Source organism: Lactuca virosa, chromosome 5, assembly GCF_052849685.1.
Source record: "Lactuca virosa cultivar CGN04683 chromosome 5, Lactuca_virosa_CGN04683_v6, whole genome shotgun sequence".
NCBI lineage: Eukaryota > Viridiplantae > Streptophyta > Magnoliopsida > Asterales > Asteraceae > Lactuca > Lactuca virosa.
The window spans coordinates 129234751-129261990 of record NC_136430.1 but is presented as its reverse complement, the minus strand read 5'-3'; the positions used below and the strand labels follow the sequence as shown (position 1 = coordinate 129261990).

The 27240-nt window shown below is 41.8% G+C and overlaps 2 protein-coding genes across 2 annotated transcripts; both read left to right on the top strand.

Moving 5' to 3' along the window:
* Positions 1–767: 767 nt before the first annotated feature.
* LOC145111739 (uncharacterized) lies at positions 768–1250 on the top strand. Its single transcript, XM_079047990.1, has one exon. The coding sequence runs from the start codon at positions 768–770 to the stop codon at positions 1248–1250; it is 483 nt and encodes a 160-aa protein (XP_078904116.1).
* Positions 1251–1847: 597 nt separating this feature from the next.
* LOC145111737 (uncharacterized) lies at positions 1848–3314 on the top strand. Its single transcript, XM_079047988.1, has one exon. It carries the CDS (start codon positions 1848–1850, stop codon positions 3312–3314), a length of 1467 nt encoding a protein of 488 aa, XP_078904114.1.
* Positions 3315–27240: the final 23926 nt, after the last annotated feature.

Genomic DNA, 27240 nt, shown 5'->3' with positions numbered 1-27240 from the left:
CATCAATCAGAACAGTAGAATCGGGCCTCCAGAGCAGTTTCCGGCAATTGTCATCGGATGTCTCACAAAATCAGATGACGATATCAAACCCCAACCTGTTGCAGGCGAATCCATTTAACCGCACTGAGCTATTCACTATCTCTAACGCCCGTAAGAGGAACGCACCTCTCCACGCATAAAGCGAGACTGAGGTACTCTCAAGAAACCTACTCAACATCAGTTTCTCGAGCAACGATCCCAGACCATCAAATTGGGGTCCACGAGACCCACTCCTTATATCAGGGTTCATTTGTAACACGAAGGTTCACCGAATATACATCGACAATGGTAGTTGCTCCGATATACTCTACGAACACTGTTTCCGGCAGTTACCTGATACGTGGAAGGAAGGGATTCAACCCCCAACCGGTGGACCATTAGTTGGATTCACCGAACATAGCTTGTGGCCACTAGGTATCGTTCGGCTTCCCTTAACATTGGTCAGACACGAAGAAAGGGACGGAATCACAAGGACAGTCGAATTCTTTGTGATCCAATACCCAATAGAACACGACATTCTGCTTGGGTGATCAACAATTGTATTACTGCATCTCGTGCCATCGACAGTACATGTCATCATTAAATTCAGCACACCATGAGGATCGGCGACTGTCCTCGCCACAAGCAGTAGAGCACAACATTGCTTCCAAATCATAGCCGCCCCACAACTCGTCCGCGCGCCAAAGAAGTCGAACGAGGAATGTTCCACCGAGCAACACCAGATAAACATGGAGTATCCAGAGCAGCTCCTACGAATTGGTGCTCACTTAATAGAAGAAACTAAGACACAACTGGTGGCGCTCTTGAGGCAACATTCTGCCGTCTTTGCCAGGAAGCCAACAGATCTAACAGGCGTCGACCGACAGGTTATCGAACACAGCCTCAATATCGCACCTGGGAGTAACCCTGTGAAGCAAAACAAGCGAGGATGGGTGGCCGACTGCAATAAGGATATTAACGCAGAAGTAGCCGACCTGGTGAGTGTTGGCATACTCATTGAAGTAATGTTCCCAACATGGATAGCAAACCCAGTCATGGTAAGGAAAGCCAATGGTTCATGGAGAATGTGCATAAATTATTCAGATCTCAACAACGCCTGTCCAAAGGATTGCTACCCCTACCAGAGATCAATCAGAAAGTCCAATCGCTTGAAGGTTTCTCATTCAAATGTTTTCTCGCCGCATATAAGGGCAATCACCAGGTGCAAATGAAGCGAGAAGACGAAGCGAAAACAGCCTTCCATACCGAAAGGGCACCTTCTGATATCAGAAAATGCAATTTCGACTCAAAAACACTGGTGCTACTTACCAGAGGCTGATGGACAAGGTATTCGCAGACCAAATTGGTTGGAATATCGAGTTCTATGTAGACGATATGGTAATCAAAGCCGCGATGAAGAAATGCTGCTCCAAGAAGTGGAAGAAACCTTCAAAACGCTAGTCAAAGCGCAGATGAAGTTAAATCCGGCTAAGTGTACTTTCGGAGTCGAGGAGGGACAATTCCTTAGTTATCAGGTGTCTAGGGAAGGGATCCTACCCAATCCCACCAAAATACAAGAGTTCCTCTAGTCGAAAACTCCTCACAACCTTAAAGGAGTACAGGAGATCAACGGTAGGTTAACGGCGCTTGGAAGATTCATTGCCAAATCTGCAGAAAAGGCGCTCCCTCTGTACCAAACACTCAAAGGATGTTTAGACAAAAATCAATTCAAATGGACAGTGGAAGCGGTCGCGGCCTTGAAAAAATTAAAAGACGCACTGCAACAACTCACGACTCTTGCCTCCCCGCTCCCGGGGGAGACGCTACAAATGTACTTAGCAGCGTCTGAGGAGGCTATCTCCTCTGTGTTAGCTGTAGAAAGGGAAGGCAAGCAAATCTCCATTCACTTCATTAGTAGGGCCCTGCAAGGGCTAGAAGCAAATTACCCGGCCTTGGAAAAACTGATCCTCACCCTGGTCTACGCAGTTAGACGTTTAAGGAGGTATTTTCAATCCCACAAAGTGGAGGTTCTAACCAATTACCCAATAAAACAAGTGATGCTAAGGCCGGAAAAGTCCGGACGCCTAGCCAAGTGGGCCATAGAGCTGGGCGAACACGACATCCAATACCACCCCAGAACCAGCATCAAGGCCCAGGTGCTTGCTGACTTCCTGGTTAAAATCCCAAACACTATCCAGGGAGTGCCGACGACAATCTCCGTCGACCCACTAGAACCCGAGGCCGGCAAAAAACTTTGGAATTTGTACACCGATGGCGCAGCAAGTAAAGAAGGCTTAGGCGCAGGCCTGATCCTCCAAAGCCCCAAAGGCGAAGAGATCACCTATGCACTGCGGTTCGACTTCCAAGTATCCAACAACGAAGCAGAGTACGAGGCCCTCTTGGCAGGACTAAGGCTGGCCAAGGAAGTAGGCGCAAAACAACAAACAACCCTCAGTGACTCGTTGATTTTCAATAACCAAATCAACGGAGTGTACAAGGCAAAGGAACCTAGGATGCAGAAATACCTAGAAACCGTCCGTAGTTTAGCCAGCACGTTCAAAAGTTTCTCAATAAAGCAAATATCTCGGGGGGAAAATGCACGGGCAGACGCCCTTAGCAAGTTGGGCTCTACCTCATACAATCATCTCACCAAGAAAATAATGGTCGAAGTGCTCCCGGAAAGAAGTATTGATAATCAGAAGGTCAATACCATATCAGCCCCTCTAGAATGGACAAAAGCATTCATCGATTACCTACTCCATGGTGTGCTCCCGGATGATCCACAGGAGGCGAGAAAAGTCAAAATTAAAGCACCGCATTTTGCCATAAGGGGCAATCAGTTGTACCGGAGAGGATATTTAAGCTCGTGGCTCAGGTGCATCTCTAAGAGAGAGGGGCATGCGTTTCTCGAAAAAAGCCATTCCAAGGACACAGCGGCTCATGAAGGCACTTGCGCACTCACAGGCAAGATATTCCGCCTAGGAGTATACTGGTCGGACGTGAACAACGATGCCACAGCCTTAATCAAGAAATGCAAAGAGTGCCAAGCCTTCACACCTTTCCAAAATCAACCAGCCATGCCGCTGACAAGCATCACCAGCCCCTGGCCCTTCCACCAACAGGGGATCGATATAGTGGGACCATTCCCACTGGCGCACGGGAGGTGTAAAGTTTTTACTGGTAGTCGTGCACTATTTCACCAAGTGGATAAAAGCGGAACCACTGGCCACTGTCACTGGCAAGCAGATGATAAATTTCATGACAAGGAACATCTTGGCCCGCTTTGGAACTCCTAGGGTCCTCATAAGTGACAATGACACTCAGTTTGAAGGAAGTCCCTTTAAGGAATGGTGTATCCAACAACTCCATAGTCAATGGACAGACGGAGATATCCAACAACTCGATAGTCAATGGTTTAAACAAACGGCTACTCAGATCAAAGTCCTCCTAGGTAGATGAGCTCCCGACAGTGTTATGGTCCTATCGCACCACATCAAGGTCAAGCACGGGAGAAATGCCTTTCAGTCTAACCTACGGGAGAGAAGTGGTCCTCCCATTGGAAATAATCGATGGCTCCTTGCGAAAAGAGAGTTTCGAGGAAATAGCCAACGAGGAAGGGCAACGCCAAGACCTGGATATGCTCGACGAGAAACGTGAGGCAGCACAGATGCACCAAGCACTGTATAAGCGAGCCTAGGCCAGGGCAGCAACTCATCTCTCATCACGTGGTAAGAACATTCCATGTGATCTTCTCATTCGCTTACAGCCAATGAGAAGGAAACAAATAGCCCAGGTGACGCCCAGAACTAACGTCACCTGAGAGTTAGTTAGCGTGAATAGATCTCCCAGTAAGAGGAGTCCACGTTTCATGCTCACGAGGCACGATCCCCACGATCCGTTAGTAACAGGTACAAAAGGATCTCTTCTGCCTCAAGGAAGAGATCCATCTTCTCTCTCAAAAAAATCACCCTCAGAATTACTATCTCTCTCAGAAAAACTAACTTGATCGTCGGAGCGACATCCCAGGAGAACACCCAGTCGTCCTTTAACGATTTTTTTGTGACTGTGTTCTCAGGCAAGCACCCAAGTTAGATCCATTGTTCAGCATTCAAACCATCTGCAAACATGTCACAACAGTTAGTCACCAAACCCTTTGATCGACGGTGTGAAAAAATAAAGGAAGATAAAGAATAATGTGTGTGTTTAAGTGGGTGATGGAGACAGTGAATCAAGGGTACGGTGGGGGTTGGTAAAATTCTTTTTATTTTTTAATTAAAGATGTATTAAATTAAATATAAATAATCAAAAAAGAAAATTAAAAGGGTAAAGCAGTCCTTCAACTCTTCTAGGGACCAAAACCACAAAAAGAATTCGATTTTGGACCAATGGTGCAAGTTGGAAATTTTTTTGATTACATCCACAGTTTTTTGCTAACCACAGGGACCAATTTTGCAGTTTAGTCTTCCAAATAATTATCCTTAAAATTTTAAATTCTTAATATAATTACATACCATATATTTAATATTATATTATATTAAAATTATTATTAATATTATTGATTCAGTTCGGTTTATAATGGTTCAGTTTTAGATGAAAACCATAATCGAACCATATGTATTCGGTTAATTAAAATTAGAAACCGTACTATATCTTTTCTTAATGGTTCGGTTATATTGGTTAATTTGGTTATGGTTCAGTTAAAAAAAATGCTCACCCCTAATAATATTAGTGTTTTTTCCCATGTTTCTTGGGATATAACATCGGTACTTGCTTGAATAATTTATTAGTATAAGATATTGCTTTGTCGGCTATGCAGTTGATATGGATTGTTACAGGAACCGTCATGGTTAGTAATGGGCTTACCGGCTTGACTAAGCCTGCCTTAGTGTTGGCGTATGATTATTGTGTATGGGCTAACCCCTCATACATCATTAAGCCCTCAGCCTAATTTTTAAAGTTTGGTACTCAACATGCTTTGATAATTGGGCTTTAAATTGCATTTAGTTACCCGGGAAACGAGACGTGCGTCATACATTTTTCCATTCACATAACCGTTGCGATAGTTGATGCGTCAGGAATATGTATTTCCGCCTCTTTTCCCTTATTAATGTTTGTCCCATCAATTGTTTTCTCTCTATTGTTGCTCTATTTTCTTATGAAAAAATGTCTCGATTCGCCATGAATGCTCTTCCATCCACACTGACTCATGTTCGACTGGTTCAGGTTTCTCAGAAGTATCATCTTGTTGACGAAGATGGTGCTGTAATTCCTGGTGTGGGTGCCACTATCGATTTTCCTCCTCCGGGTAAGATAGTAGTTTATCTTTAATATTTTAAAGCGTGTTTGAGGGTTTTGTTGGGGCGTGTAGTATTAACAGAGAAAGCTCTATTGGTGGCGGAAAGATCTGATGTGAGATAAAGCTCTATTTGGCGGCTGAAAGCTCTGTTGGTGGGAGAAAGCTATGTTGGGAGGCTGAAAGCTTTGCTAGTATGAAAAAGCTTTGATTGGCAGTTGAAAGCGCGGTTAAAAGAAAGCGATGTTCGGTGGTTGAAAGCTCTGTCAGGAACGAAGAAGTTGATGCATGGCATTCTATGATTGGCTGACGATTAGGGCATCCCCTTCATGGGCTAATTATGAGTATCGTCTCAAAATCACAACCACAATGTTCATTTTTAAATTATATAAAAAGAATAGTTTCCATGAAAGCCAAGTCAAGAAAATCATAAGTATCAAAATACAATCATCCCAAAATCAGAGTATCACTAAATGCAAAATCATGAAAAACTGTCGAGGAGAGTGTACAGTCAAAGCCTTCGCTTTCCCACGATCCTTCGAAGTACGTGAAAACATTTAAATCCACAACTATAAGCACACAACTTAGTGAGTTCCCCCAAAATATCACATATAACACAACATAAATAAACAGTTACAACAATCCTAAGACTATCAGCAGCCCCAATTGGCTAACAACACGGCATGTGGGCTAACAGCACTTCATGAGGGCTAACAGCACGCCCAGTGCGTTATCAGCAACCATGGGGACTATCAACAGTCCCAATGGGCTAACAACACTTCATGTGGGCTAACAGCACGATGTGGAGCTATCAGCAGCTTAGTAACACATAACAACAATCAGCAAATAAGACCAACTTGTAACATCCAAAAAATAAGACCCGAAAATAACATTTTTAATTTAGTAAAACTAGTATTTCCAAAACATCATGAATACAAGCACAACCAAATAATGTGTCAAACATCATAACAATTAGAGTAAAACACAAAAAGTGGAATGAGGTGGTGTGTGCTCTGCAATCATCCCGAGCCCTTCCCCTTGGAACTGGAAGTACCTGAAACATAAACTGAAAACTGTAAGCACAAAGCTTAGTGAGTTCCCCAATATACCACATACCAAACATATAACACATAACGGGCATCGCCCAAAGAGTATAACGAACCCCACCTTAACTCGCATAAGGGGCCCCGCACAATGAGTATAACGGGCCCCGCCCTAACTCGCATAACGGGCCCTGCCCAATTAGTATAACGGGCCCTATACTAACTCGTATAAAGGGCCCCACCCACATACAATTCATACTATATAACAAGTAATAGCATACAGAATAATCATCGGGCCCCGCTGAGTAAACATACAAGCACATACACATACTAGTGTCCCACAGACAATGAGTATTCTAACATAACACATCATGGGTCAGCATTGGTGCCTTCGACCCACTAAACATGGTGAGGAAACTCACCTCGCACTGCTGAATCACACTGATAATCGCAAGTTGCTGGTCCAGCAAATCCCCGAGCCATCAATATCAAATAACACCCAATTAACAATTGGAGTCAAATCTATATCCTTCACTGCATAGTTAGGGTAAAAAGAGCGTTTTACCCCTAATCCTAGTTTGGTCCAAGACTAAGACCCAAACTTTCAATCGAAAAAGCCCAAAAACCAATTAACCATCCAAGGCCCATATATGACCCAATTTTCCAAATTGGGCCAAAATCCCAACATGGACCTTACCCTAAGGCCCACTAATTTCCTAATCCAAACTCTTACATTTAGGTGGCCCAACAACGCCCCAAGGCACTAAGCCCAATTCCAAAGCCCAAACATACAAAGTCCACTTGACTGAGTACGCGGGGCGTACACAGCACGTATGCATAGCATGCTCGCTTGAGTACTTGTACGCTAAGCGTACCTGCTTGTACGCCCAACATACTCACCCATTCAACCAAAACTTGATTTAAGTCCTTAATCCATTAAGACATAGCCTCCAAAACATAAAACTGACTTCCTTGAGTTGGAATATCACGTAAAGTTGCTAACTTTATGTTCATGCATGGCTAAATGAAGCTCTTAAGCTTAAAAGGGACTTAATAAGTGCATGGAACTAAAAAATCTCATAAAGCTTGCACCTTTATGCTCAACGAGTCCAATACAAACTTAGATCTAAAAGAAAAAGCCCTTAAAACGACTTAACTCTTCCATCAACCCAAAAAGGGACCAAAAGAATAACAAAACAAATTATGAAGAGATCTAAACATTTACAAGCCAAGATGCAAACTTGATACCTCAGAAAGCTTTCATACAAGATGATGATTCTGGATCCAAATCCTTCCCACCAAGGCTTTCATACAAGATGATGATTCTGGATCCAAATCCTTCCCACCAAGCAAGACAACTTCAAGCTTCTCCACTTCCTTCACAAAGGCAAAAATGGGCACCAAAGACTTCTTAATAGCTCAAGAATACCACAAAGAGGATTAGGGGTCGATTTTAGGGTTTTTATGACAATGCAGGCTAGTAAGGAGGCCAGCCATGTGGACTTAAGGCCTTTATATAGGGTACAACACCCTAAATTAGGGTTTCAACATAACTCATGTATGCCCCGCGTACATGTCCGGAGTCCCGTCCCAACCTCGCATCAGTACGCCAAGCGTACCAAGTGGTACGCCCCGCGTACTCGCTTTACAGCTTGTACGCTAAGCGTACAAAGTGGTACTCCCCGCGTACTGTCCAAGGACCAAAATGAATTTTTTTAATAACAAGGGCAAAATAAGAAACATAGCAGGATTAAAGTGTTACAATTCTCCCCCACTTGAATTAGACTTCGTCCTCGAAGTTCGCTGCCCCGAATAACTTCGGATAATGCTCCCTCATCTCATCCTCGGGCTCCCAAGTGCACTCTGAACCCTTGCGGTGCTGCCACTGCACCTTCACCAACTCGACAACCTTGTTCCTCAAGGTTTTTGTCTTCCGCTCCAGAATCGTCACCGGTCTCTCAATATAATTCAGGTGGTCATCCACCTAAATATCCTCCAAAGGTACTACTGTGGAATCATCCATTAAGCATTTTCGCAGCTGAGAGACGTGAAACGTGCTATGAATCTGACTGGGCTCGACTGGAAGATCTAAACGATACGCAACCCGGCCCACTCGATCCAAAACCCTGAAGGGACCAATATACCTGGGGCCCAACTTGCTCCACTTCCTGAATCGGATGACACCTTTCCAAGGTGACATGTTCAGGAGAAACATATCTCCCACCTGAAACTCTAAGTCTGACCGGCGTCTGTCGGCATAACTTTTCTGCCGAATCTGAGCTGTCTGAAGCCTGCTCCAAACCTGCTGAATCAGCTCAGTGTCCTTAAGTACCACCTCAGTAATCCCCATAACCCGCTGACCAACCTTGCCCTAACAAATCTGGGTTTTGCACTTCCTTCCATAGAGCATCTCGAAAGGAGGTCGATCGATGCTCACGTGATAACTGTTGTTATACAAAAATTCCATTAACAGAATATACGTAACCCAACTCCCACCTAAATCCAAAACACACGTCTGCAACATATCCTCGAGGGTCTGAATAGTCCGCTCATTCTGACTATCGGTCTGTGGATGAAAAGTTATTCTAAAATGGAGACGAGTACCTAACTCGTCATGGAACCTCTTCCAAAACCTAGAAGTAAACCGAACATCTCTATCGGAAACCACTGATACCGGCACCCCATGACGTGCCACAACCTCCTAGATATAAATCCCAGCCAACTTCTTTGCGGAAATACTCTCCTAAATCGGAATGAAATGTGTGTTATTGGTCAAACGATCCACTATGACCCAAATCGAATCCACTCCGCGCGCAGTCAGGGGAAGCTTCGTGATAAAATCCATAGTGATGTCCTCCCATTTCCATACGGGAATCTCCAACGAATTCATCTTTCAATGAGGATGCTGATGCTCGGCCTTGACTTTCCTACAAGTCAAGCACCGCTCTACATACCAGGCCACATCCCGCTTCATGCAGGGCCACCAATAGTCAGGACGAAGATCCCTACACATCTTCATCTCCCCGGGATGAATCGAGAACTTAGACTTGTGGGCCTCCTCCGTCAGAATCATGCATACACCGCCTCAATACGGAACCCAATATCAGCGGTGCAAAGTCAACAACCCACGACTATCATAATCGAAGGAAGCCACCTGACCCACAATACGCTCGCTCTATTGGTGTTCTTCCTTCATAGCCTCAATCTGAGCCTCACGAATCTGCTCCAACAATGGAGTAATCACGGTCATCCTCAAACATATATCCATGATCAGAGCCGCGAACGCCTTACGGCTGAGAGCATCAGCCACTACATTGGGCTTCCCCGGGTGATAAAGGATCTCGCAATCATTATCCTTCACTACATCTAACCATCGTCGCTGCCTCATATTCAGATTTGGATGATCCATCAAGTACCTCAGGCTCTTGTGATGGATGTAAATAGTACAACGGACCCCATATAGGTAGTGCCTCCAAATCTTATGGGCGAAAACCATGGACCCCAACTCCAAATCGTGTGTTAGATAATTCACTTCATGAGGCTTCAGCTGCCTCGAATCGTAAGTGATCCCGCGACCCCTATGCATCAACACTACCCTCAACCCTGAGATCGATGCATCACAAAAAACCACGAAGTCATCAACATGCTCTTGCAGGGTCAGAATCGGAGCCTTACACAACCGCTGCCTCAAAGTCTCAAAAATTTCCTGCTGCTAAAGCCCCCAACGAAATGTAATCGCCTTCTTTGTCAATCGGGTCAATGGAACAACTATCTTGGATAAATCCTGGATAAATCTCCAATAATTACCCGCCAAACCAAGGAAACTATGAATCTTAGATGGAGATCTCAGAACCTCCCACTGCATCACGTCCTCAACCTTGGCCGGATCGACCAGAATACCATTATGGTTGACAAGGTGTCCCAGAAACTGCACTCACGCAACCAGAACTCACGCTTGGAGAACTTTGCAAAAAGTATGTCCCTCCTAAACATCTCTAGCACTTCCCTCAACTGCTCATCGTGCTGCTCCTGAATCTTGGAATAAACCAAGATATCATCAATGAATACTATCACAGACTGATCCAACATCGGTCTGTACACACGGTTCATGAGGTCCATGAATGCGGCTAGACCATTGGTGAGCCCAAAAGGCATCACCACGAACTTGTAATGACCATAACGAGTCCGAAAAGCGGTCTTCTGCACATCATCATCCCTGACCCGCATCTGATGCTAACTCGATCGCAAATCAATCGTGGAGAACCAAGATTCACCTTAAAGTTGGTCAAAAAGATCATCAATGCTCGGGAGTGGATAACGGTTCTTCACAGTTACCTTATTCAGATCCTGGTAGTTGATACACATATGGTGAGACCCATCCTTCTTCTTCACAAACAGAATCGGTGCTCCCCAAGGAGAACTGCTCGGCCGAATAAATCCTTTGTCTAACAGCTCCTACAGCTGTGTAGACAACTTCTGCATCTCGGGAGGAGCCAATCGGTACGGCGCCTTGGCTATTGGAGCCGCACCTGGAACTAGATCAATCCTGAACTTCACCTTCCTCTCCGGAGGCACCCCAGGCAAGTCCTTCGGGAATACATCCGGGTAATCCCACACAATCGACACATCATCCACGGTCGCCTTACCCTTATCCCGGGTATCCATAACATATGCGACATAACCGAAACAACCCTGCTGAAGATAGCGTCTGGCCCTCATTGGTGAACATAAAATTGGCCCACGCTGAGATCTCTCCCCATGAACTACCATCTCTCCCCCACTAGGGGTCCGAACCCGAACCAACTGCTGCCCACAGTTGATCAGTGCCCCATTAGGGCTCAACCAATCCATGCCTACGATAACCTTGTTCTCACGTAGAGGAATGAGAACCAAGTCAACCAGATACTGCTCGCTGAATAACTTGAGAGTATAACACTGATGAACCCTCGCAACCCGAACGGATCTATCATCACAAATCGCGACATCTAGAGGACAATCCTGCTCCCCGGAGCTCTAACAAATCTCTTACTCAGCGCAAATGATACAACCGATCGGGTAGCCCCCGAATCAAACAATACCAAAGCAGAAATTTGTTCACAAGGAACGATCCTAACATAAAACACAGAAACATAAGCAAGCAATTCAATATAAATAATGATATAAGGAGAAGATACATACATGTCACCACATCAGGAGTCGCATGCGCCTCCTCGGTCGTCAACTCGAAAGCCCTGCTCTTCACCATAGGTGCGTCTGACCAACCCTGGCGGCCGTCAGTAATCCGAAGAGTTGCAATGAAAGCAAATCAGATCAGATAGCGGGGTGGTAATGGTGGTGAACAGTCCGGCCGCAATTGAAGCAACTAGAACTACCCACCCTACATCTCCCCTCATGCGACCTACCGCACTTGCCGCAGCGGCCTCGGCCCTGCTGGCCCTTCCCTCTCGAATAAACAACCTTGGGCCTCTTTCCCGAACCCCCTGATACCTGAACCTTATTTGGTTTCCTCTTCCTCTCCATCTCAAGATCAATCTCTCTCTCTCTCTCTCTCTCTCTCTCTCTCTAGCACTTGCTATCATATCCTCCAGCATCTTGCAGCTGGATCGGCTCACAGACTACCGAATGTCATTCCTCAACATCTCATGGTACCAGGCCTTCTTTATCTCCTCGTCCGCCACATACTGCGGAACCAGAAGTGCCCTCTCCTGGAACATCGTAGAGATCTCAGCCACCGTCTCCGTAGCCTGGCTGAGATCCTGAAACACTCGCGCCAGCTGGTGCACCTCAATCACCGTTGCAAACTCATCTCGGAACCTGGTTGAGAAATCATCACATGTCGTCACATCAACAACATCATCATCCACTGCACGTCCTACCTCCTCCCACCAATCTCGTGCCCTGTCCTTCAAAAGGCAGGAAGCTAGTCTGACCTTGTCCCCCTCAGGGCAACGGCTGGTGCGGAAGGCGTTAACAACATCTGCTAACCACCTCCTGTCCGCTATCGGGTCCTTCATCCCATGATAATCCGGTGCTCCACATGCCTGGAATTCCCTGAAATTCAAAGAACACGCCCCAACCAAGGCCACCATCTCTGCACGAAATGCGATTAACCGCTCATCCAGAATATACAGAATACCCTCCTTGACCGTGCCAAAGATCATAGGAGTCTCCTCAAGGATATTGCGCGTAATCTCAGATGAGATGAACTCCCCCGTCTGGTCATCTAGCTGCCCGACTCCAGATCTTAAGCCCGAGCCCTCTCCAGCACCAAAATTGCCAACAGGTCTGCCTCGCAATGTCACCATACTGAAAATAGACCAGACAAACCATCAGAATGGGAATCTATATATATATATATATATATATATATATATATATATATATATATATATATATATATATATATATATATATATATATATATATATATATATATATGTGTGTGTGTGTGTGTATATATATATATATATGTATATATATATGTATATATATATATATATATATATATACATATCGGGGAATCAGAAACTCCACAAGCTCCCTAGTTTCATCGCAACCCTCCTTGAATCGAGTACGGATCCTCTGCTTCTAGTAGTACGGGCCCATACTACCTCCCACATCTATGCGTACTTTCCACAAGGATTGCCTTGACTCCACCAAGTCACTCTATATCCATACAATTACCCCACTCAGATAAGGCTCCCAACACTAGATCTCATCCAAGGTTTTCCTAGGGCAACTCCACACCACTCTATGTCATCAGCTGCAGAAGGAACTCCCGCTAACTTCCTCTAACTAGCTCACGAATACAATTACATATTACTAAAACCAAATAATTCTTCGAATGAGAGGTCTCACACTACAATGGTTGGACTCAAACAAGAGCTGCACAATAGAGTTTAAACCTAACCTTTTAAAGTTATTTAGTTCTCATAATATTTAACTTAGCATATTCATTTACTAGTTAGCAAAAGCTAGTTAGAACTCCTATAGAGCACAAAGAAAGCAGCATTCGGGCATCAAGTAACCAGAATCAAGAATCATGTAATCAGGCCACCCTATCACAGATTGAACAGTACTAGCATGCAAGCCTACAAGCTCATACAATAGGCATACAATGGCATCGCTCCTAGCAATCTATCATGCAAAAACTGAGCAGATCCTTAGCTCTAACTAGCATGTGATTCACAGATTTACAGATCAAATCATATCAGATAGCATATATGGGTATTTTGGGAAAACTTACTTGAGCTCGTCTGATTGCATGCACCACATCCTTTCTTATCTTAGCAAAAACTCTTTTCTTAAAACGTTATTTTTTTAGTAAAACTTTACCAAATCCTCATTTGGAGTTCAAACACACCCGAGAGCATGTCTAAATCCCTCAAACTAAGGATATGATACCAACTTGTAAGATCCCAAAAATAAGACCCGAAATTTTCATTTTTAATTTAGTAAAACCAGTATTTCCAAAACATCATCAATACCATCTCAACCAAATAATGTGTCAAACATCATAACAATCAGAGTAAAACATAAAAAGCGGAACGAGGTGGTGTGTGCTCTGCAATCAATCCGAGCCCTTCCCCTTGGAACTGGAAGTACCTGAAACATAAACTGAAAATTGTAAGCACAAAGCTTAGTGAGTTCACCAAGATACTGCATACCAAACATATAAGACATAACGGGCTCCACCCAAAGAGTATAACAGGCCCCACCTTAACTCGCATAAGGGCCCCCGCCGAATGAGTATAACGAACTCCGCCCTAACTCGCATAACGGGCCCCGCCCAATGAGTATAACCGGTCCCTTCCTAACTCACATAACGGGCCCCGCCCACATACAATTCATACTACATAACAAGTAATAGCATACAAAATAATAATCGGGCCCCGCCGAGTAAACATACAAGCACATACACATACTAGTGTCACACAGACAATGACTATTATAACATAACAGATCATGGGTCGGCATTGGTGCCTTCGACTCGCTAAACATGGTGAGGAAACTCACCTCGCACTGCTGAATCACACTGATAATCCCAGGTTGTTGGTCTGACAAATTATCAATATCAAATAACACCCAATTAACAATTGGAGTCAAATATATATCCTTCAATCCATACTTAGGGTAAAAAGACCATTTTACCCCTAATCCTAGTTTGGTCCAAGACTAAGACACGGACTTTCAATCTAAAAAGCCTAAAAACCAATTAACCATCCAATGCCCATATATGGCCTAATTTTCCAAATTAGGCCCAAATCCCTACATGGACCTTACCCTAAGGTACACTAATTTCCTAATCCAAACTCTTACATTCAGGTGGCCCAACAAAAGCCACTAAGCCCAAAGAAAAGCCCAAACATGCGAAGTCCACTTGACTGAGTACGCAGGGCGTACACAGCACGAACGTGCAGTGTACTCACTTGAGGGCTTGTACGCTAAGCGTACCTACTTGTATGCCCAGCGTACTCACCCATTAAACCAAAACTTGATTTCAGTCCTTAATCTATTAAGACATAGCCCCAAAACATAGATCTGATTTCCTTGAGCTGGAATATCACGTAAAGTTGGTAACTTTACATTCATGCATGGCTAAATGAAGCTCTTAAGACTAAAAGGGACTTAAAGACTTAATGCATGCATGGAACCAAAAAATATCATAAAACTTGCACCTTTATGCTCAAGGAGTCCAATACAAACTCATATCTAAAATACCAAGCCCTTAAAACGACTTGACTCTTCCATCGACCGAAAAAGGGACCAAAAGAATAACAAAACAAACTATGAAGAGATCTAAACATTTACAAGCCAAGATGTAAAGTTGATACTTCAGAAAGCTTGCACACAAGATGATGATTTTGGATCCAAAGCCTTCCCACTAAGCAAAATGACTTCAAGCTTCTCCACTTCCTTCAGAAAGGCAAAAATGGGCACCAGAGACTTTTTAATAGCTCAAGAGCACCACAAAGAGGCTTAACGGTCGATTTTAGGGTTTTTAGGACAATGGAGGTTGGTAAGGAGGCCCGCAATGATGACTTAAAGCCTTTATATATGGTACAACACCCTAAATTAGGGTTTCAACATAACTCACGTACGCCCCGCGTATATACATGTACGCCCAGCGTACATACATGTACGCCCAACGTACATATACGTACGCCCAGCATACATGTTCGGAGTCCTGTCCCAACCTCGTATCAGTACGCTAAGCGTACCAAATGGTACGCCCCGCATACTCGCTTTACAGCTTGTACGCTAAGTGTACCAAGTGGTACGCCCCGCGTACTGCCCAAGGACCAAAATGCAATTTTTTTTATTAACAAAGGCAAAATAAGAAACATACCAGGATTTAAATGTTACACAGCTGGTCAGCATGCACACACACACACATATACACTATGGCATAAGTAATACAGTGAGAAAACTCACTTCGTAATAGCAACTAAACAAAACAGCTCTCACATGAGGAAGATTGGTATAACGAGACACCTAACAGCAGTAAAGAAGTATTCTCTCAGTCTACACCCTAAAACCCTTAAATTGACCAAAATTCAACCATGGTCAAAAGTCAACAATTAAGTCATTCCCCGCCGATCGTCACGTCATGGCCATCCTTTGCTCATGTCGTTGCAGCCTTAGGAAAAATTAGTCGCGAAGATGTACGTTTCCACGTCGTGACCATCAACTTTTCATGTCGTAGGAACCGCCCTAGACAACTTAATGCTTTAAGCTCTTAACCCTTCAAGTAATGTAATCAAACTTTCAAGAAGGATTTCTCTGTCTCAAAGCACCAAAAAATCATTGTTTTTTAGACATGCATGTCCAATGCATGTCTTGAACACAAGCTAGGTCAGAATGAAAGGAAAAATAAGATCAAGTCTCATGAATGGAACTCATAAATAACTAACTTTCTAGATCTGCGACAATGGGTTACAAAGGAGTCTCAGAAACTCATAAAGTTGCCAAATTTGTGAGATACCAACACTCAAACTTCCTCAAAATTTGAGAAAAGTGGACAAAACTATAGATCTAACATGGTTGAGCTAAAAAGGAAAGAACTTGAGGACTTAAAAGAGTCATAAGGCAGCTCAAGATGATGAGGAAGAGGCTTTCTAGCTGAGATGATGCACCAAAATGCCTTCTTTTTTATTCAAGGCTAAGAATCACCAAAAAGGAGCTCACAGTCAATAATTTTTCTTGAGGGTGAAGGGAGGTGATGGAGGTTGAGGGTGTGCAAACCTAGCCCTCACATCCGTTAAATAGGGCACAAATCCTGGAATTAGGGTTAACACCCAGGTGGTCTTCACGTCTTGACCTCCTACTCGTCACGTCGTAACCCATAAAATGGATGCGCGTTTTATGCATCGATGGAAACGTCGTGATGTATCCTTCATTATGTCGTGACCATCTCAAAATCTGTAACTTACATCTTTAATTGACCAAAAACATAAATGAATCATTTACCTGGAAAATGTGGTATAACTCTCCCCTACTAGAACTAGATTTCACCCTCGAAATCCTCGACTGAAAATAGATTCGGGTAGTGCTCGCGCATCTCCACCTTGGGCTCCTAAGTTCACTCTGAGCCCTTCTGGTGATGTCACTGCACCTTGATCAAAGGTACCACCTTGTTGTGCAAGACCTTCGTCTTCCTATCAAGTATTGCCACCAGTCGCTCAATATAAATCAGGCGATCATCAACCTGAATATAATCTAATGGAACAACAACAGACTCATCGGTCACACATTTCCTCAACTGGTATCCTCTGGTAGATCTGATCGGTAGGCCACCTTGCCTACCCTATCCATAACTCGGAACATACTGATAAACTTGGGGCCCAACTTCCCCCGCTTCCTAAAGCGAATAATACCCTTCCAAGGGGATACTTTCAGAAGTACCCCAACCTGAAACTCCAACTCTGAATGGTATCGGTATGCATAGCTCTTCTACCTATTTTGAGCCACCAACAATCTCTGTCTAACCAGTTGAATAAGCATGTTCGTCTTTAGTACCACCTTTTGTACTCTCCATGACTCTCTACCCAACCTCTCCCCAGCAGACCAGGGTCTGACACTTCCTCCTATAAAGAAGATCATTGGGAGGTATGCCAATGCTATCATGATAGGTGTTGTTATACTAAAACTCAATCAACGGATGGTAGGAGCCCCACTCCAATCAGAATCAATGATGTAGGCCCTAAACATATCCTCGAGAGTCTAAATTGTCCTCTCGTTCTGGCTATCTGTCTGCAGATGATAAGCAGTACGAAGTGTAGTCTGGTACCCATCTCCTTATGGAACATCTACCAAAACCTGTAAGTAAAATGAACATCTCGACCCGAGACTATAGACATAGGCACCCCATGATGAGCCACTACCTCCCGAATATAAATTTCAACCAATTTCTCAACCGACAAGCTCTCTCGAATAGCATAGAAATGGGCATTCTTTTTTAGATGATCCTAAATAACCCAAATAGCATCGAGTCCCTTGGCCGTCCGTGGTAACTTGGTGATGAAATCCATGGTGATATGCTCCGATTTCCACATGGGGACCTCTAAAGGCTGCAGCTTTCCATGTGGATTCTGATGCTCAGCCTTAACCTTCCTACAGGTTCAAGCATCTCTCAACGAACCATGTTATCTCCCGCTTTATGTAGGGCCACCAATAACTGAGTCTCAAGTCTCGATACATCTTTGTGGCTCCATGATTAATCGAAAACCTAGACTTATGTGCCTCCTCTAATACTATCTAATTGACTCCCCCATAAACGAGAATCCAAACTCACCCGTATTGGGTCAAAAGCCCCCGATTATTAGTAATGAATCTATCAATTTGACCTATGATTTTTTCCTTCTTCCTATTCTCCCTCTTGAATCCCTTGGCCCAAGCCTCTCTGATTATATCCAGAAGAGGTGAGATAATGTTCATCCTCAACCGTCTTGCGGCTGAAAGAATCGGCCACCACATTGTCCTTTCTCAGGTGGTATAAGATCTCGCAGTCATAATCCTTAATCACATCCAGTCACCTATGTTGCCTCATATTCAGATTTGGCTGATCCAGGAAGTACCTCAAACTCTTGTGATCCATGTAGATAGTACAGCGTACCCCAAATAGATAATGTTGCCAAATCTTGAGGGCAAACACCACAGCCCCAAACTCAGATCAAGAGAAGGATAATTTGGCTCGTGAGGCTTCAGTTGCCTTGAAGCATATGCTATCACATGACCCCTCTACATCAAAACTGTTGGATTAGATGTCTAAGCCCATAACTATTATTGGTATGTACTCGATCCGAGAGTAGCATGGTCCATTTGGGTTGCACTTCACCGGAACAATTTGTATGGATAGTCTTTTGAGAATAGTATGTCTATGGTTTATTAATATATTATAAGTTATAATATATTAATATGAAATCATATTATTTAATTGGTATTGATCAAGAATTAATTTAGAATTAATTCAGTGATCAAAAGGAAGAAATTAAATATGGACTCTGGTACATATATAGAATGGGCCAAGTTCATTTAGGTTGGGCTAAACTTGCATGGATAGTCCATGGAGTTTTAACCCATGGATCCTATGGAAATGAAAGTTCATGGGTATTAGGGTTTACATGAATGTAACCCTAATCCACCATACTATATAAAGAGGTCCTTGGCACTTGAAATTGGCACTAGTGTGTGAGTACAAAGGGTAGGCCGATTTCTACTTGGTGCATACTATTCTCTCAAGTTTTCCAAGGTGTTTTGGTGATTTGTGATTCCACTTGAGGCATCCACATTATTGGTGGTAGGCTCTTGAAGCTCCAAGGAATCAACCACAAGGAAAAAGGTATGTTATCCTACTAAGTTTTATATTACAAGTACCCCTTGGTATGCTAGTTATGATAAGAACCTTGGAAAAACATATTCACATGTATAATAGAGAAAACATAGATCCAAGGTTTATAGGGTTGCATGTATACCATAGGAGTGTGAGAATGCTCAAAACCCATCAAAAACAACACCCAGGCTTAAAACAGATGCGTCACAATATACCACAAAATCATCAACTCCCTCGGGGAGTGCTAGAACCGGCACCTCACGTAGCCTCTACCATAGGGTCTTAAAGGCCACCTGCTATTCAGGCCCCCAACGAAAAGTGACATCCTTCCTGGTCAACCTGGTAAGAGGAACTGCAATCTTGGAGATGTCTTGAATGAACCTCCTATTGGGGTGTTTAGGTTACCAAAACAATTTACATATGGAATTTCACTTAAACACTTAAGGGTACATGCAACCTAAAATTGGGTCTATGTCTTTTTCACATCTAATAACAACATAGTTATGGAGAACACAACTAAACCCTATGAATACGAACTTCATGTTTAGAATATAGACATTTTGTAGATCCAACAAGCAAGTCAAAGTCTTCTTGTCTCTTTGGAAACCTAGATCCAATAATGTGTGATCCTCTAATGTTTCACACCCACAACCCAAGAAACTCGAAGATTGAGAGGAGAGAGGGGATAGAGGTATGATTTTCGGATTTTCTTATTAAGAGAGGTTTGCCAAAATTGCAAGGTTCATGGCTCTATTTATAGGTGCCTAAAAACCCTAGAAAGCCTAGATTTGAACATATAATAATAATATTTCAAATCAGGTAATTATCTAGTTTCTTGGTTATCAAATGAAGGCTTCCATAACCCTATCAAAGGGCTCCAAAGCCGTCCACCTATAGAGGATTTTAGAACCTCTCCATTGTTCAACTATTAAACAAATACAGCTCAACCCGTGTACCTTAAATTAATTTCAGTTAACCCATAATTAATTCCAAATTAATTATGATTAAATCTTAATTAATATTGCTATTTCTAATTAATATATAAATTATATGTTATATTAATAAATCATATATCTCTCTCCTTTAATCAATCTAATCTATTTCTTGGTTATGATGGAAACCCAAAAAGAACCTCACTTTTATTCTTCAGCATTATACCATTTTAGTTAGGACCTTAGACACATCAATCCAACAATCTCCCACTTGGATAAGTCAGTAACTACAATTTCAAGTACAACCTCGAATAACAAGAAAATAGTGTTTTCCAAAGACGCTGCCAAACTCTGATTAGATGTTTGTCCTAAGATAAGTAATCGTCTATCCCTTCATTCTTCCTGATATCATATGGACACGAGACATGGGTTTAAATCAATATCATTTTCCACGATTATGTTTCCCGGTTTCCCTATTTGTGATGACATCATTAGACTAATAATTGAACACATCAATTTAGTCCTGACAGGGCCCAACATTATAATGTTAACATCAAATCATCGAGGGACCCAAAGATATCGCTTTTCCTGATAAGGCAAAAAGAACGAATAAATTTTGACTATATAATCATCAATTTTACTCATAAAATCATGCATGGAATTATAATTTATAATAAGTATTTATGAGATGTGTTTGAGTAAACTAATGCACAACTGATTTGTAAAATATGACTTATATATCTTCGTTTCAAGAATAGAAGATACTATCATCTTATAATTACTCGTGATTGAATCCATGAAGTAATCTCTAAGCGCAGGTTTAACCAATACTCAAAATCTCTATTTTCAAAGTACTCATGAATTTTGCAGCAATCAATATGCTATGTCTGATCCCTATTGACATTCTACAAATAATTCATGACAGACTTAAATCAATACTTACTCCCAAAGTATGACTGACTATGGTATTTCGAATAAATTAATATTCTAGAAGTAAAACATGCAAAGTGAAACATAAGAATACATTAATTGACAAATGGCATCATTCATTTTGAATATAAATAAATCTATATTTAATTAATCACCATTCAATTACAATTTATTATTTCTACATTGTTTAAAACATTAACTAACTAATAAAATCTAGAATCTAACATCGTCTCTTAGTCATATGCTCCTAGCAAGCTCGAAGTGCTTGATCTTGCTTAAACCTTTTCTCTATTCACATCGAGAGAAAATACCACTACACCATTAAGTTGTGGTGTCCTAGGAGGAGTCAACTGTGAAACAATTCTACATTCCTTCAGATAGTCATTGAACTCGATACCAAGATACTCTCCACATCTATCAGATCGAAGCATATTTATCTTCTTGCCCAACTGATTCTCTACTTCAAGCTTAAACTCTTTGAACTTTTAAAAAGTTTCTGATTTATGCTTGATTAAGTAGAGATGACCATATCTACTATAATCATTAATAAACATAACGTAGTAGCGATTAACATCCCTTGTGGAAGATTTGAATGGTCGACATACATCAGTATGGATTAGGGCCAACAAATCTTCACCTCTTTCACAAGATCCAGTGAAAGGTAACTTAGTCATCTTGCCCAACAAACAAGACTCACATTCATCATCTGGTTTTAGGTCAAACGATTCCAACACTCCATACTTTTGGAGTTAGGAGATGTATTTCTTGTTGATGTGCCCAAGTCGAAAATTTCATAAGCATGATTTCTCTAAACTATTAGAAGAATCAATGTTATAAACTTTATTGCCTAATTCATTCACACAAACAATAGTTTCATACACATCATCACAAGGATAAGCTTTGAAAATAAATGCATCATTATGATAAACAGAAATTATACCATCATTATTATCAAAACCATAATGAGATCCTTGTCTAAATAAAGCATGAAATGAAATAATGTTTCGAGCCATTTCTGGAGAATAGAAATAATTGTTTAAATCAATATTAAACACGATCTTATGAGTCCCAATCCTGGTAACAAACTACTTTCGCCGATTCCTCATGACCAGGTTTAACTTCCCACGCTCTATCTCTTCACTTTCATTTAGCCCCTACATGTCAGAACAAATGCGGAAACCACATCCCATATCAAGGACCCACGAATTTGAAATACAAGTGTTATTGATATGAATAGAGTATGTACCAGAATAGCTAGACACCTTTCCCTTAGCTTCAATCACTTCTTCGAGGTACATGGGGTAGCTTCTTCTCCAATGGCCCTTTTTCCCACAATGGAAGCACACGGCCTCTTTTGGATCTGTAACAGGAGGAGTATTAAATTTGGGCTTACCCTTTGACCCACTGGACTCTCCAATGTGGGCTGTCCCTTTCCACTTAGGTTGGGAATAGGCCTTTCTCTTCTTATCCTTCCCTTCTTGGATGATGAATGGGGCAGTTACAACACTATTGGAATGAGACTTCTTCATTCCTTCTTCAGCTGTTTGCAATAGATTATGAAGTTCATTCAACATGGTCTTAGTATTGTTCAAGTGATAGGACAGGATGAATTGATGATAACTACTGGGCAAGGGTTTAGCACCATGTCAATGGCAAGCTACTTATCAAATTTTATTTTGAGCTTCTCCAATCTCTCTACGTGCCTCTGCATTTTCTGCACATGAGCACACACAGATACCCCATCTTTCAATTTTCATGTCATGAGGGCCTTGACGACTTAGCAGCACTCTTTTCTAGCTTTCTTGAGAAACATTTTAGACCATTCCTGGTTCATTTCATAGGGCCAGTAGTCCTCATAGGTGTTCTGCAACTCAAGTGCCATGGTTGCAATCATAATGTACGCAACCTTTGTTGCGTCGTCAATATGTTGGTTATGTTCAACCAATTCTCGAGCTTTCACGCCTTATTAGGGAATTTGGCATGCACAAAACCTTTTGTTTGATCCATCTAAACATCCTCAACCAGTTTCCCATCAAGGAAAACATTTTTAACATCCATTTGCCATACTTCACTATCATAATAAGCAGCTATGACAAGCATTACCCTAATTGACTTGACCTTGGAAACTGGTGAAAATGTCTCATCATAGTCAATCCCTCTGGTTTGATTAAAACCCTTTGTAACCGACCTTAGCTTGAAGGTATGTACATTACCATCCATGTCTGTCTTCTTCTTGAAGATCTATTTGCAACCTACCGTCTTTCGACCAGGTGCTTGATTAACCAAGGTCCACACTTGGTTACCATACATGGATTGGATCTCGTTATCCATAGCCTCTTTCCATTTGGTAGCCTTAGGTCCTACCGTCGCTTCCTTATAGTTAGTTGGCTCATCTAAATTTACTAGTGTTTCATCATTGATAAACATATCCCCATCTGTCGTTATATGGTAACCATAGAACGAAGATGGTGCACTAATCGTACTGGATCAACGAAGAGGTAATGAAGTGTCAATTGGTTCAATAGGTTCAGCCTCAAGTTGAGTGCTAGTGTCGTGGAAGGTTCCTTCATTGGATGAATCTTGAATTTCTTCAAGATCAATCGTACTCCTCCTGCCCTATTTGGAAATAAGCTCTCTCTCACGAAAGACTCCCCTTCGAGCTACAAAGACCACGCTGTCACTAGGTCTGTAGAACAAGTATCCAAAAGACCTTTGTGGGTAACCAATGAAAATACATCTTTTGGCTCTGCGTTCTAGTTTATCTTGGGTCTCGTGCCTAACGAGAACCTCAAAACCCCATAACATGATATGTGCGAGCGAGGGGGTTTCTCTGTCCATATTTCATGAGGTGTTTTGGCAACCTTCCTAGTGGGAACAAAATTTAGAATATGTGTTGATGTTTCTAAAGCATAACCCCATAACGATATTGGGAGTGAAGCTCGACTCATCATGGAACGAACGATGTCTAGTAAGTTCTGATTTCGCCTCTTAGCTACACCATTAAGTTGTGGTGTCCTAGGAGGAGTCAACTGTGAAACAATTCTACATTCCTTCAGATAGTCATTGAACTCGATACCAAGATACTCTCCACATCTATCAGATCGAAGCATCTTTATCTTCTTGCCCAACTGATTCTCTACTTCATGCTTAAACTCTTTGAACTTTTCAAAAGTTTCTGATTTATGCTTGATTAAGTAGAGATGACCATATCTACTATAATCATTAATAAACATAACGTAGTAGCGATTAACATCCCTTGTGGAAGATTTGAATGGTCGACATACATCAGTATGGATTAGGGCCAACAAATCTTCACCTCTTTCACAAGATCCAGTGAAAGGTAACTTAGTCATCTTGCCCAACAAACAAGACTCACATTCATCATCTGATTTTAGGTCAAACGATTCCAACACTCCATACTTTTGGAGTTAGGAGATGCATTTCTTGTTGATGTGCCCAAGACGAAAATTTCATAAGCATGCTTTCTCTAAACTATTAGAAGAATCAATGTTATAAACATTATTTCCTAATTCATTCACACAAACAATAGTTTCATACACATCATCACAAGGATAAGCTTTGAAAATAAATGCATCATTATGATAAACAGAAATTATACCATCATTATTATCAAAACCATAATGAGATCCTTGTCTAAATAAAGCATGAAATGAAATAATGTTTCGAGCCATTTCTGGAGAATAGAAATAATTGTTTAAATCAATATTAAACACGATCTCATGAGTCCCAATCCTGGTAACAACCTACTTTCGCCGATTCTTCATGACCAGGTTTAACTTCCCACGCTCTATCTCTTCACTTTCATTTAGCCCCTACATGTCAGAACAAATGCCGAAACCACATCCCATATCAAGGACCCACGAATTTGAAATACAAGTGTTATTGATATGAATAGAGTATGTACCAGAATAGCTAGACACCTTTCCCTTAGCTTCAATCACTTCTTCGAGGTACATGAGGTAGCTTCTTCTCCAATGGCCCTTTTTCCCACAATGGAAGCACACGGCCTCTTTTGGATCTGTAACAGGAGGAGTATTAAATTTGGGCTTACCCTTTGACCCACTGGACTCTCCAATGTGGGCTGTCCCTTTCCACTTGGGTTGGGAATAGGCCTTTCTCTTCTTATCCTTCCCTTCTTGGATGATGAATGGGGCAGTTACAACACTATTGGAATGAGACTTCTTCATTCCTTCTTCAGCTGTTTGCAATAGATTATGAAGTTCAATCAACATGGTCTTAGTATTGTTCAAATGATAGGACAGGATGAATTGATGATAACTACTGGGCAAGGGTTTAGCACCATGTCAATAGCAAGCTACTTATCAAATTTTATTTTGAGCTTCTCCAATCTCTCTACGTGCCTCTGCATTTTCTGCACATGAGCACACACAGATACCCCATCTTTCAGTTTTCATATCATGAGGGCCTTGACGACTTAGCAGCACTCTTTTCTAGCTTTCTTGAGAAACATTTTAGACCATTCCTGGTTCATTTCATAGGGCCAGAAGTCCTCATAGGTGTTCTGCAACTCAAGTGTCATGGTTGCAATCATAATGTACACAACCTTTGTTGCGTCGTCAATATGTTGGTTATGTTCAACCAATTCTCAAGCTTTCACGCCTTATTAGGGAATTTGGCATGCACAAAACCTTTTGTTTGATCCATGTAAACATCCTCAACCAGTTTCCCATCAAGGAAAACATTTTTAACATCCATTTGCCATACTTCACTATCATAATAAGCAGCTATGACAAGCATTACCCTAATTGACTTGACCTTGGAAACTGGTGAAAATGTCTCATCATAGTCAATCCCTTGGGTTTGAGTAAAACCCTTTGTAACCAACCTTAGCTTGAAGGTATGTACATTACCATCCATATCTGTCTTCTTCTTGAAGATCTATTTGCAACCTACCGTCTTTCGACCAGGTGCTTGATTAACCAAGGTCCACACTTGGTTACCATACATGGATTGGATCTCGTTATCCATAGCCTCTTTCCATTTGGTAGCCTTAGGTCCTACCGTCGCTTCCTTATAGTTAGTTGGCTCATCTAAATTTACTAGTGTTTCATCATTGATAAACATATCCCCATCTGTCATTATATGGTAACCATAGAACGAAGATGGTGCACTAACCGTACTGGATCAACGAAGAGGTAATAAAGTGTCAATTGGTTCAATAGGTTCAGCCTCAAGTTGAGTGCTAGTGTCATGGAAGGTTCCTTTATTGGATGAATCTTGAATTTCTTCAAGATCAATCGTACTCCTCCTGCCCTATTTGGAAATGAGCTCTCTCTCACGAAAGACTCCCCTTCGAGCTACAAAGACCACGTTGTCACTAGGTCTGTAGAACAAGTATCCAAAAGACCTTTGTGGGTAACCAATGAAAATACATCTTTTGGCTCTGCGTTCTAGTTTATCTTGGGTCTCGTGCCTAACGAGAACCTCAAAACCCCATAACATGATATGTGCGAGCGAGGGGGTTTCTCTGTCCACATTTCATGAGGTGTTTTGGCAACCTTCCTGGTGGGAACAAGATTTAGAATATGTGTTGATGTTTCTAAAGCATAATCCCATAACGATATTGGGAGTGAAGCTCGACTCATCATGGAACGAACCATGTCTAGTAAGTTCTGATTACGCCTCTTAGCTACACCATTAAGTTGTGGTGTCCTAGGAGGAGTCAACTGTGAAACAATTCTACATTCCTTCAGATAGTCATTGAACTCGATACCAAGATACTCTCCACATCTATCAGATCGAATCATCTTTATCTTCTTGCCCAACTGATTCTCTACTTCATGCTTAAACTCTTTGAACTTTTAAAAAGTTTCTGATTTATGCTTGATTAAGTAGATATGACCATATCTACTATAATCATTAATAAACATAACGTAGTAGCGATTAACATCCCTTGTGGAAGATTTGAATGGTCGACATACATCAGTATGGATTAGGGCATTTCTTGTTGGTGTGCCCAAGACGAAAATTTCATAAGCATGCTTTCTCTAAACTATTAGAAGAATCAATGTTATAAACATTATTGCCTAATTCATTCACACAAACAATAGTTTCATACACATCATCACAAGGATAAGCTTTGAAAATAAATGCACCATTATGATAAACAGAAACTATACCATCATTATTATCAAAACCATAATGAGATCC

What these genes read in the sequence shown, in the direction of transcription:
- LOC145111739 (XM_079047990.1), top strand. Translation starts at nt 768, where the DNA reads ATGGAGTATCCAGAGCAGCTCCTACGAATTGGTGCTCACTTAATAGAA.
- LOC145111737 (XM_079047988.1), top strand. Translation starts at nt 1,848, where the DNA reads ATGTACTTAGCAGCGTCTGAGGAGGCTATCTCCTCTGTGTTAGCTGTA.